This window comes from Patagioenas fasciata, chromosome 19, assembly GCF_037038585.1.
Source record: "Patagioenas fasciata isolate bPatFas1 chromosome 19, bPatFas1.hap1, whole genome shotgun sequence".
Lineage (NCBI taxonomy): Eukaryota > Metazoa > Chordata > Aves > Columbiformes > Columbidae > Patagioenas > Patagioenas fasciata.
The window spans coordinates 4,207,579-4,220,745 of NC_092538.1; the positions used below are offsets into that span (position 1 = coordinate 4,207,579).

The 13,167-nt window shown below is 42.0% G+C and overlaps 1 protein-coding gene across 5 annotated transcripts in view; it reads left to right on the forward strand.

The window, feature by feature from the left end:
* Nucleotides 1-13,167, forward strand: part of GTF2I (general transcription factor IIi) — a 62,993-nt gene that overhangs the window by 10,294 nt on the left and 39,532 nt on the right. For 4 of the 5 annotated variants that reach the window (XM_065852824.2, XM_065852825.2, XM_071817129.1 and 1 more), the window contains exons 4-9: nt 6,586-6,720; nt 7,134-7,317; nt 7,484-7,512; nt 8,684-8,732; nt 10,514-10,554; nt 11,806-11,883. In XM_065852824.2, coding sequence (XP_065708896.1) covers nt 6,586-6,720; nt 7,134-7,317; nt 7,484-7,512; nt 8,684-8,732; nt 10,514-10,554; nt 11,806-11,883 — 516 coding nt within the window. The remainder of the gene's footprint in view (nt 1-6,585; nt 6,721-7,133; nt 7,318-7,483; nt 7,513-8,683; nt 8,733-10,513; nt 10,555-11,805; nt 11,884-13,167) is intronic. The other variant, XM_071817128.1, reaches the window with a different exon arrangement.

Sequence of the window (13,167 nt, forward strand, 5' to 3'; positions counted from 1 at the left end):
TTCTGGAACAGTGTCTAAATGGGCTGCTTAGCTTTTTAGCTCTCAAGTGGAATGCCTCAGGTTTGGAATTGAATACAGGCTGAATCCCCTGACCCGGACGAAAGCAGCCTAACACGTCTTCTGGATTACTCTTAATAACAGGTTATTAGTGGGTTTAACTGCCGCTGATTGTGTGTGTTTGTCTTTGTTATGGTATCTAAAGGACCATCTTCATCATCACCTTCATCTCTGATCATGTGCTACAGTATTACAGTGAAAACACCATTCTCTAACTAGCTGGCATCTTTTTCTGTTGCTCAGAGGCTAATCCGTTAGCACCAATGTAGCTGGTTTAAAAATACCAGTTCTTTTTGATGGTGATGTGCCAGTGTGGAAACTGGTTTCCCACAGTCATTTTCTTTGGCCCTAAACTCTTCTGTGGCCAGCTCAGACTTCTGTGGCTTTTGCTGCTCCTGAAGCTACAGAATATTTTGGAAGAGGAGGAGTCATTAAATCGTAGACGTAAATAGTAAATGAAAGAAAAACAATAGGAGCCAGGTGGAGGATTAATCCTGACAAAACACTCATGGAGGTGCATCTGTGCCATCACTAATCTGTTACCTATTTTAAATGCAAATGGGGGACCGGATCTGTGATTCTTGTTTTAGCTTTGGTTTTCCAGTGCACTTCAAAACGGGCACACTTTACAGAATGTGTAGCCTGAAAAAAGGGTGTTGGAGTAGTTGCTTATGAAAGCAGTGACTGTCAGGATGCTTTCCTGTTGCCAAGCCGGAGCTGGTTTACACCTCTATAACTCTCAGCCTCTTTTTTCATGCCAGATTTCCTTCCAGCTATTTGGGAATGGCATCTGTAGAACAACCTCTGCTCGTGCTTGTTCTGTTGGAGCATGTGCTGGAACAGGCTCTTCCCAGTCTCTTCTGTTGGGAACTTACTCAGCTGAGACTCTCAGTTGTGTTTCTGAGTTTTCAGCTCCGTTTTTGCAGCAGATGACTTGGAATAACTTGCAATTCTCCAGACTGCAGGACCAGGAGAGCTGGGTGGCTGCTCCTGGCCACGCTGACTGTAACTGGTCACCGTTCCCCAGCCTAATTGTGCTGGCAAACATGATATATTTACTCATACTGTGTCACTTGGGAGTTAAGACTCTGCATCTCTGCTAGGGGAAGGGATCCCGTGAGTGTTCACTTGTCCGTTTTACGTTACGTGAGCTGGGTTGCGTCATGCCTGTTCAGTGATGTGCTAATGCTAACCCAGCCGGCTCTACCTGGGCTTAATTAGGGAACAGTTTAATAAGCCTTTTTGCTTGGGAGGGTTGTGGGCATGGTAACCACTGGCTTCCTCTTGTGTTTCTCCTTTCCAGGTCCACAGCTCTCTGTGCAAGATGTGTTTCTGCATTTGTGCCCAGGCCTCTGTATGACTGTTTGGCCCCAGCACTGTTGTTTCTGGACTCCCCCTCTCCCTGGGATGCTATGGAGATGTCTGGAGTGCCCTGACTGCTAAAGCTTATGAGATACCTTTGTTTATTTAATAAAAAGCTTCATATGTTCCTTGTGGAAAGCCAGGCACTTTGCTACATCCACTGACTCCCTGCAGCACTCTGCTTTCCCAGTCTCTTCAAGTATTTACTATGTTTATTTTGCATCTGTTTCTGCCCCACCCCTAATTTTTCAGGGATTTTTTCTGTTGAGGTTGTAACTGTTTGATAAATTAACCAAACTGTGTTCATTCTCGGAATCTCTAAGAGCTTTTTTGATTTAAGATTTAAGTGTCCATTACTTTCTATTTTGTATTTGCAGAATGTAGCTGTGAGTTACAGCATCTACCCTTAAAGATTTGATCAGTTTATTCAGAATACATCACGTGCTTAGAAGTTAGTTTAAAGATAACATTCCTAGCACTCACCAAACAGTTGCAATTACAAGTAGTAAAGATAAAATCCAAAGCAATCATCTCCATCTTTCTTACTGTAAGAGCTGCCTTTTTGTCCATTGCTGTCTGCACTTGTGCTTGCATAGATGGCTCAGCTCACAGTCCCCTCTGCCTAACCTTTTCTAATGCAAATAGTGTCATTTTTGAGCTGTCCCACACTGCATATTTCTCACATATTAATATGTGTTCATTAGCTGAGCTCTCCATTAATAGCCTAGATCCTTATGAAAGTCATGGACATAATTCTCCTGTCTTTTAGGGCAGTGATGGTCAGCCTGGGTAGCTGTGCACTTTTGTTGGTCCCCTTTGCAATCTCTTTCTCGTGGTATTAGGGGTAAATTAATCTGTTTTTCCAAATTTTGTTACTAGCAGTTCCTTTTGTTTTTACAAGTCAGTTTACCCCTTTTTTCCAGGTTCTCAAAATGAAAAGAAAAATGCATTTTCAAAATTTCAGTTACATAGTTATACACAAGTTATTTTTAAGGAGTATTATAAGGTCGCTTTCTTGCTTCCTTTGCTTCCATCCCTGCCTGGCTGGCTCCACAGATGTGCCAGGAACAGAGACTCTTGCAGGTTGTGTGTCCAGGTGCATTTTTCCAGCCCCTTTAGCCGGGCCAAGCTCGGAGCTCCATGCTATTTTTCTGACTTTATTTCAGATTTCATTAACTGGCTTCTTTTACAACCTAATTGGAGCTATGGCGCTTGATTGTCAGAAGCCTTTCAGGTTTCTGTCTCTGCCCAGCAGTTTCAGGGTATGAGCTAAAAGCTACTTTAAAAAGCTCGCTAAGAAAGTTCAGTCCCGTTTGAGTGGAGAACACCCACCTCGTTCCCTCAGAGTCGCAAACCAACAGAAAATTACTGTAGGTGGCTGATCTGTTTGAAATTCTCTGGCTCCTAAATTCTCCCCTGGGTGATTTGCTTTTCTTGTGGTTTAAGAGATCCTTTGATAATTATAAACTGATTTTTCTTTAATTTGAGGTTATTGTCTAATTTCCTGAACTGTAACACTGGATGGCCTTCAAAAGCTCACAGGTGAACTGGGTGGATGCGTTATAAAACAAAGCAAAATGCTTTTGGTCACATGCGGTTACCTTCCCTCTTTCATTGCTCCTAGTTATTTTCAGAGGGTAATTTTCCTTAAGCATAAATGATAAAATATATGTGTCGTTGCAAAATAATTGTTGCCCTTAAGTTACCCCTCAGAGCGTCTGCACCAGGTGACATTCGTACACTTGTAATCACTTTTTGGCTTTCTCTACCTGGGGGGATTTAAACCCACCTGATTAAAACCCTTCTGATGTTGTGAGATGCCTTAAGTGCAATGGGACTGGCAGCTCTTTTGCTGGAGGAGCGCTGAGCTCTGTCAGCTCCAGATACTCAACCTGCTGCCTTTTCTCTTGTTGTTTGCATGGCACCTCATGTTCAGGTCACATTTTTGAGGAAATTTCAGTTAAGTGGATTGTTTCAGTGCTTGTTGAGGGTTTTGATTGCAGGGTGACAATAAACCCTGGCAGATGTATTGTTAACCTCCTCTCCCTGCTCCCTTCTCCCTTTTGCCCTTCCCTCTCCTCCCTTCCCACTAAGGACAGGCGAAATTAAAAATGTTTTACTAATGCTACTAGTAAGAATAGTGAAAATAATACAAAATATACAAAACCAATCTTGAAAGTCTCAGCAACTGCAGAGCCGGCACCCGAAGTCCTGGACTGGACTCTGCAGCCAACCGGAGCTGGATTCAGTCTGTCACTGGCCTCAGTTCGCAGGGACGACTTGCAAGGTCCTCACCTAATGTCGGCCATAAGGAAAAGGGAAAAGGAAAAGGGACGAGATCCTCATGATCTCCCACTTTTATATGGAGTATTCACGTGAATGGAATCTTATACACAGTTGGTCAGTTCTTTGGTCACCTGTTTCTCGTTGCCCCTCTCACCAGATGTCCATCCATGCTTAGCAGTAACTTCACATTCCATTGCTATGTTTACCAACACATGTATCTGGTTCTCCAGGAAAATGCAGCTAATATGAAGCTTTAGCTGACGGGCAAATTCACTAAAAGAGAAACTTATTTTTTTAACAAAACCAGGACACTGCTAAAGCTTGATTTTTGTTGTTTATTATTCTGTGGGGAGATGCAGACAGTGCTGGTTTTGTCTCTCGTCTGCAGCAGATGAGCTCAGCTCTGCAAAGATGCAGCTCTCCCCTTGCCTCCCCGTCAGGTGCTCTGAAGCCAGACCTATTTCATGACCTATTTCAGTCTGCTGCGCTCAGACCTCGCTTTAGCGGGCTTTCAGAGTAGATGTTGTGTAACACCACTGAGCAGTAACTCCCTTCATCAATTTATGCACATAACAGCATGGATTTAAGGCAGGCAGCTGTACCGTCTGCCCGGACAGAGGTCGGTGTGAAGCCATCTCATTGCTGCCATGCAACGAGAAAAAATGGCCAAATTTAAATTTGATCCTTTCGAGTATTATAATTCAAGTATTCTAATTTTTTTGTTTCATCATAAAAAATTTTGTAGGAGTTGTTTTTTTTTTTTCTTTTAACTTTAAAGCAACCTATTCCTTTTGTAGTATATCCATCTTATTAGGATGGTGACAGCTGAGAGATTCCTTTTCCAACCAAGGCTGGACTGTCAAACCCAGTGTGACCAGGAGTTGGACTCGATGATCCTGTGGGTCCCTTCCAGTCAGGACATTCTGTGATTCTAGGACAGGTGAGAGGGAAGGGTATTCTGAATAACCAAAAAACCTGGATATACAGAAGAGACAAGACACTCAACCGTCTATGGACTCTCAGTAGAAAATGAGGATTTGATTGAGTTGGGTCACTGTAATCCTGCTGAATCCAGAAGAGTTTTTGCAGAGTAACTGGACTAATCCATCCAACGTTCTGTGATACTCCCAGCTGTGTAGAATGCAATTCTTTTACCGTATAACCATTCTTCGCCCTTCCTGAGCCATTTTCCCTGTAAATTCAGCCCCCCGATGCCTCTTGCCCACCAAGTCTTATTGCACATCCCCTCCCAGATGGAGCCCGAATCCTGCTGGGTGCTCAGGTAATTGTGGTGAGGGCTTTGGCAGAGCCTGTTTGTTGTGGACATGTGTCCATCCAGATAAAAATAATGTAATAAAAAAGACTAAATGTTATACTTAAGAAGGAACATTTTTTTGGTCTTTTTGCTTACTTTTCATTTGAATGGGAAGCGAGCGGTGTTGTCATCTTGTTTTTGCTTTGCTCGTTATTTTTAGGAAGTGTGGGTACATTTTTGAGAAGCCACTGGCAATAAAGGCGTTTTCAGTGAATCAGTCTCTTGTGTGGGAAAAAAAACCCACCCAAAAAGCGACATTGCATGTAGCTCTAAATGAAACCTGATGTCTCTTACCCGAGTCTGCAGTCAAACCTCATTGTCTGTCATTACATACAGGGGCTTAGTTAGAATAATATTCTACTTTAGCATTTTTTTGTGTTATGATTGCAGAGGAAGCAAAAGTTTGAGGCCTGGAGAGCTGAACGTCATGTGGATGTGGGTTTCCAGGGCACAAAGCAGACATGGGATCTGTAAAGGAAGGAGAAGATTCTCTTTTAAATGAAGATACGAGTTTTTTAAGATGATAAACGTGTTTTGACTAAAAGCATTGCTGCTTCAGCTCATTTCGCAACCCATTTGTAATGAGTTGTTGGAATTGCTGTTTGTTTTCTTGTGTTAATGTAGATTAGGATCCCAGCAGTACCGGTAATGCAAATCGCAGTGTTTTAGACTGCGTTTGCTCACGGGCAAGTCGTGACACAACCAGCGCTCTGGTGTTCCTGTGCACACAGAACACACGTCTCCCTTCTTCTTTCAAATGCAGAATATCTCATGTGTTCCCCTATTCTTGCTGGTGATTCTCAGTAAATCTTTGCAAGAACTGAGCCATAAGAAATGCAGGTTGCCACCTGAAACAGTCACTTCTGTTTGCTTTTTAATATTGGAAGCGTTATCTCCTGCCTCCTTTTGCAATGACTTTTGCTCAGAGGCTGAACAAAAGCGTAGGGCTTTATTCTTCTAGAATTCTGTGTGGTGATGGTTTGTTTGCAGCTCCTCCTATTTGGCGATAAGAGATGTGTACTTAAAATGTTTTTTGAAAGATAAAGGAGCTGTTGTGGCAAAAATCAGGTCCCTTCTATAAAAAGTTCAGCTTAGCACATACAGCACGAGCAAAGCAGGATACAACAGAACTGCTGCGTAAGACATCACATATAGCAGCTGTGGGACCCTCCACACAGGCATCTGATTTTTTCCCTGGCGAAAGTCTTGATCCTTCTTTTCCTGGCAGTTTTGCATTTTATTTCTATTGTATTATCCCATCCTGAGATTAATAGTGTTTTCCACCTCTTCATGCAAAAGAAAACCTGCTTGGATGTGTTTTTTAATCCATCGCACTTATACCTCAAATGGTGATATTTACAAAGGTTGTAAGGAGGGTATAATAATCTTGGTATAAATTCAAATTGACTCATTGCTTTTGTGTGTAGGTAAGTGCATTTGCTTCTAAGGCAAATCAGTTCTTACAGTTTTGTGTCAGGAATCTCCCTGAGTGTCTATAATCTAAACTGGAGGGAATAGGAACTGGGAGTTTTAATAACCTATTATTTTCTTTTTGTCTTTGCCAGGTGTTACAGAAGAAGAGAGGGCTGCAGAACAGCAGAAAACAAAGACTGTACCACCCGTGAACAGACTGACAGTGGATATTGTGGAACTGGAAGCTCTCAGAAAGTCCGTGGAGGACTTTTTCTGCTTTTGCTATGGTTGGTGCTTTAGAGTTTTCTAAATAGCTGTGCTGGTTTCCTAAGCTTTTATTCCACTTGGGAGAAAAGTACTGCATGAGCTTAGCCTTCCAACTATAGTGCTGTTAAGGTGATAAGTTTAATTTTAGTAGGTGATTCTGAAACGCAAACGTATATTGGATAGTTTTCTTCTAGATGTGTTTCGTGGGATGTGATGTGAGATTATTGCAGAGCACAGCTCATTTCTAGTTTACTTTCAGGAAAGCCTCTGTATCTTGGTGGGTTCCAGCGCACGTTAACGCGACCAGTCTTTAGTTTCCTGGCGGGATTTGCACTTTGCTTTCGCTCCCGACCTCTCCAATTAAAATGTTTTGTGAGGGACACATCCTTTTGTAACTTGACCCTAAAACAATCTTCTTTTATTTCTTTAATAGGTAAAGCTTTAGGGAAGTCAACAGTGGTACCTGTGCCATATGAGAAGATCCAGAGGGACCAGAGCGCAGTGGTGGTGCAGGGTCTGCCCGAAGGACTTGCCTTCAAACATCCAGCAAACTACGATGTGTCAACCCTGAAATGGATTTTGGAAAACAAGTCTGGGATCTCATTTGTCATCAAAAGGTTATTTTTTTCCCTTCTTGTGCTGGTCTGTCCAATTAATTTTAATTAAATGTATTGCAACCTGTTTCTGTTAAACAGGAGTGCGCTCTCTTTAATGTTAAACTCCCAAGTAAATAATGATGTCTTTGCTAAAGCTGTGGGTTTTTCGTCCCCTATTTCCACACAGGCCTTTCCTAGAGCCGAAGAAACACTTTGGTAAGTTCCTACTTACTCAGACTAAGCAGAAACAGATCAGAATTTTAGTTTAGATAGCACTGCAGGTACAAGTGGATTTATTCAAGTGGATAAAGTGGCAAACGGTGCAGAAATTCCTAGACTGTGAGTTGCCTTACTTATGAAATTATAACCTTTTCCTTTATGTGTTTTGCCAGGAGCTACTAATTAGAGATAAAATTTGTTCTGTTGCATTCTTCAGCCTTTTACTGAATTTAAATTTAATGTGAATTGGATAGTGTCCTAGGGAAAGGAGAAGTGAACTGCATTGCATTTTTAAAAGATGCCAAGACTTTGCAGTGCTCTGCATTCCAACACATGGCTGATTTGGGCATTCATAGTTCATTTTAAAAATTAATTTAATCTTCTGAAGTGGTTAGGTGTTGTAGTTCCTATGAAAACCTCTATATATTAAAAAATCTGAGCTAGAGTGAGTGTTTTAAAACTCCATAAAGATTGACTTCTGGCTCAGTAGAAAATCCCCTCTCCTGTTCCTTTCACGGGGTCGTGTTGCTTTACTTGCAAAATTCACATATGTGAGGGTTTGTTTTATGAAGAGGATGAGGTAATCTCTATAGGAATGAAGTCAAAAAAGAAAAGTTCCACTTTCTCAGGTGAACCAGCCACAAGTTGATGCTGGGTTAGTAAAATCAGAAACGTGTTGCCTGTGCCCAGTGAGAAGAGCAGAGTGTGGGAAATTACAGAGATTCTGGTAATAATATATTTATGTTGAAAATGCAAGGCAGGTTTTCAGTGTGGTAAACGACACTCTGAAAAAAATAAGCTATTTGTGTCTAGCTGTGATTTAGGACTAAGCCAAATCTCTGTAAAATTCTCCATTTTCTTTTAGCAGAGTTTAGGTGCAAGGTTTGTTTCCCTTTGCTTCCCAAGATTTTCACTTGGTGTCATGAAAGAGAGCAGTGAAAGGCATGGTGTGATGCATATTTCAAGTGATTTTATATGGGTGTTGCTTTAGAGATTAATAAAGCAGTTTAATAACATCTTTCCCTCGTATCTGTGAATACAGAAAATACACACGTACGCTTGTAAAACGTGAACAGGGTTTCACCTCATGAAATCAATGTTACCTTTTCCATTTGTATTTAAGGTAAAAGGCATACAGGAAATTCAAAGTTTGTCTTTTAACTTTCAGGAGCTCATATGACAGATCCTTCACATTCAGTTATACCTCCAGGTGGAAGGTGAATCTAAAATAATGTCTTTTCTGTTGTTGTTATTGTCTATGTATTTTCATATACTTAATCCTTCCTTAATGTGCTTTTCTGTCCAGCTGACCTTTGGATAACTTTTGCTTGCCTGGGATTATAAAAAGCATAAAGCTAAAGTTTCCCTTTCAACCATTATTTGTGGGGAAACTGTTACAAATTAAACTTCTGGTTGAAGCAGTAAAGTTGAGGGCTGCCTTGGTTGCGGTGACCATGAAATGGTGGAGTTCAGGATCTCATGTGGCAGGAGCAGGACAGCAAGCAGAATTGAAACCCTGGATTTCAGCAGGGCGAACTTTGGCCTTTTCAGCCAATTGCTGGGGGAAATCCCATGGGCAAGGCTGCTTGAAGGTAAAGGGGCCCAAGATAGTCGGTTAGTGTTCAGGGACTGTTTCTACCGGGCACAAAATCAGAGCATCCTGACAGGTAGGAAGTCAAGGAAGGGAGCCAGGAGACCTGCGTGGTTGAACAGGGAACTGCTAGGTAAGCTCAAGTGGAAGAGGAGAGTTTGTAGATCATGGAAGGAGGGGCTGGCCCCTTGGGGAGAATACAAGCCTGTTGTCAGAGGGTGTAGGGAGGCAACTAGCAGCGTAGGGGAAAGGGACCTGGGAGTCCTGGGGACAGCAGGGTGACCATGAGCCAGCACTGGGCCCTTGTGGCCAGGAAGCCAGTGGTACCTGGGGTGGGTTAGAAGGGGGTGGTTAGTAGGTCAGAGAGGTTCTCCTGCCCCTCTGCTCTGTCCTGGGGAGACCACACCTGGAATATTGTGTCCAGTTGTGGCCCCTCAACTCCAGAAGGACAGGGAACTGCTGGAGAGAGTCCAGCGCAGCCACCAAGATGCTGGAGGGAGTGGAGCATCTCCCGTGTGAGGAAAGGCTGAGGGAGCTGGGGCTCTGGAGCTGGAGAAGAGGAGGCTGAGTGGGGACTCATTCATGGGGATCAATATGGAAAGGGGGAGTGTCAGGAGGATGGAGCCAGGCTCTTCTGGGTGACAATCAGTGACAGGACAAGGGGCAATGGGTGCAAACTGGAACACAGGAGGTTCCACTTAAATATGAGAAGAAACTTCTTCCTGGTGAGGGTGGCAGAGCCTGGCCCAGGCTGCCCAGGGAGGTTGTGGAGTCTCCTTCTCTGCAGACATTCAAACCCGCCTGGACACCTTCCTGTGGAACCTCAGCTGGGTGTTCCTGCTCCATGGGGGGGTTGCACTGGATGAGCTTTCCAGGGCCCTTCAACCCCTCACATTCTGGGATTCTGAGATGGCAAAGTTTCCCCTCAGTTTAATGAGCCTAACGAGTGTTCTTAATTCACAGTCAGGGATAAGTTCGGCATGTTTTATGGTACAGCAGCGATGGGGAAGGTTGCTTCCTTCCCCCTCCTCAATTAAAAAAGATAACATGTTGTTTGTTAGTAAATGAAGTGGCTATATCTGGAATAAATCAAAAATTGCTTAATGTGAAAACAAGGGATCAGTTTTTCCTGCTCCTGAGTTTTCTTCTTATTAAATGGTAAACACACTTTGAATATTGTGTATGTCCCAAAAATACAGTGATAGGAGATTCCTGGCAATTCCCTTGAGATAAATCAGATGAACCGACATGCAGGGTTTCACTGTTGTGTTCCTAGTTGGAAATAAAATACTGGGAGATTGATTTTATTTGACGACCTGTAAAGCTCGAGGAACTTTGCAGAAATGTGATATTTGGGTTTACCGATGTGTTCTTTTGTCAATGTGCTCGCTTTGTTTATTTTTGTAGTTGTCCTGTTAAAGTGAAAACGGAACCCGAAGAGGATTCTGGTAGGTTCCAATTTTTGCCCTTATTTGCAAAGCAATGGCCGGTTTCTGTTTAGAAGGCTGAATTTAAGCAAATATAAGAAGCTCCAAGATAAAAGCAGAAAAAACCCCATGCTTTGTGAGAAGGAAAAGCTGCTTTCCTCAAAATTGTTTGTTTTCAGTTGGAGTTTTTATCAAGTATTGAACCTTAGCTGAATGTTTCCATTTCTCGGAGGAGGAGATTTGTAAAATGTTGTAGACTAAAATAATTTATCTTTGTAAACAGTTTTAAGTGGAGAAGAAGAAAACCCTCAGGTCTCTATTTTGTTCTAGTTCGAGATCACTTGGTATATTTCTTAACTTTACTAAAATATTGAAAATGTCAGGATGTCCATTTTCTAGGTAAAATGGAAATAAATAATAAACAGCAAAATGTGTTATTTCTGGTTAAAGAAGTGCCCAAACATTGTGAAGTTCCCCAGCAGGTAGGACACTATTTGGGATTGCAGCAGCGTGTGCTTTGAGGTGAAGACGTGAATAATCCCATTAAAGCCAGTGAGAGGATGGGTGTGCTTAGAGATAAACTGGTGACTTTCCCTTTTCTTGGGCTGCGCTACATTGCTCAGCATTTTGTGTAGGAATTCAGGTTTTATATTTGGTCCCACTTTGTTCTTTCTTTTGGTTCTTTGTGCTTCACGACTTTAAACCTGTGGTTTGAGAACCCTTTGTGGTTCATAGCTTGACACACATGAAGAGTTAACTTGAGCGTTTTGTCCAGTCAGTCCCAGGCTCTTTGCAGTGCTGCTCTCTAGGCATTTTAAGTCATTCTCCTTTTGGTTTGAAAAAGTTTTAGGGAATGCTGTGAAGGCTTATGTGGACTGTATCTGAACTTGGCTGTATAGATGAGCAAGCAGGAGTGGGTCTGCAAGTACTTTCAGCACAAGTAGTGATAAAATATTTGGGTTTTTGCCTCTTGTAGTGGGCAATAAGGAAGATTTTTTTCGTTCTTCAGATCCAAGGTAGCATTTGCAAGGGTGTCTAATTTGTAAAGAAGCATTTAATCCTGAATCCCTTCTGAGGGTGACCAACCTGACATGTCAGAAACCAGCAGGTCGCTTTGTTACTGGTGGTTGAGCTCAATGATTACGTGTCTCAGCACTTGAAAATCTTTCTTTTTTTAAATAGAGATGAGCTAGGATCTTGGTGGATGTTTGGGGTTTCTTTTAACAATCTGGTTATTATTAGTTTCCGTATTCAATTCCTTTGTTTCTCCAGGAGTTTCTTTGGAAATGGCAACAGTGGTGGTGAAGGAGGAATCGGATGATCCTGACTACTATCAATATACTATTCCAGGTAATGATAGCAACTTTCACGTGTGTTTGTCTCATGAAAGGGTTAATTGCTTAAGTGTCGTTCTCTCTGTGCCTCTCCTTTTGCTTATTTTGGTCATTAAACATGCGTTACTTCGCTCTGTTAGGATACAACATTTCCATGCTGGCTATCATTTAAGTTATTCTGAGGGATACCAAAAGGGTTCAGGTACAACTTCAGCATGTACATAGGTGTGTGTTTGGGCTGGAGGAGAAATTCATGGGGTCTTTTGAACTGCTTGGGGTTTTTTCTGAGGATCAGGTGTGCAGCCAGTGATTTCTTTAAACAGGAAATAAACCATAATAACAATGCTGCCCAGAGCACTGCTTGAATCTCTTCTTTGTTTAAATTTCAGTAACTTTCATAGTGTATCAATCACTTTTCTTGAATGGAATGACCACTGTGCGTCTAAATAGTATCGAAAGGCTTATGTATATAGACAAAATGTAACAACGTGTCTGAGGTCCATGACTTGGGCTCTGTGCATGTGTTAATGTGTTTCTCAGCTGCTCTGTCTCATCTCTAGTATCCAGTTAATACGGCGTGTCAACCTCAACTAGGAGCGGAAAAAACAAATCGTTCCTTCTATAGGTTGAAATGAACAGTAACTAAGAAGTCATGAGTATTATTTGCAATGTAAAATAACTAGAACCCTGTATTTATTATTTCAACCAGTTTGCATTTGTCGTTAGGTTGATTGAGCAATACAAAGGAGCACAGGTGAGCTGCGTGTTCAACAGCAAAGTGCAGAACAGCACAGCCTTTCATTTTGTAATATGAGGGATTATTGAGATAACATGTTTAGACACAGATTCTTGTGAATGTGCTCTACAGCACAGCAAAGTGTCACCACTCGAGATCAGAATTGGGAAGGTGAATTCTCTAGTGTTAGGATTATCTTTTTTTCATTATTTGTACATTGCCTAGCTGCAGGGGACATGGAGGTTTACAGGCTCGATATAATGTAGTAAAAATAGGTAGTTTCTTGGAGACAACCTAATCATGTTCCTTCCAAAGCCAAGCGCTGTCATCTTTTTGCTTTTCAGCCCCTTGCGGCTTTTCATTTCGTGCATAAAAACAATGTGAGTATGTAATCCAGTGCCCTTTGAAGAGAGTATGCATTGAAACCGCTTCCTTACAAAATAGTAACCCGTTTGTCTGAGCTGAAAAATCCCATTTATACAATACGCTTCCACGGTGAAGTCCAAGCAACGTGAATTTGGAGGTTGGAATTTCTGTCGGCTTTTACAGAACTCTATATTTAAA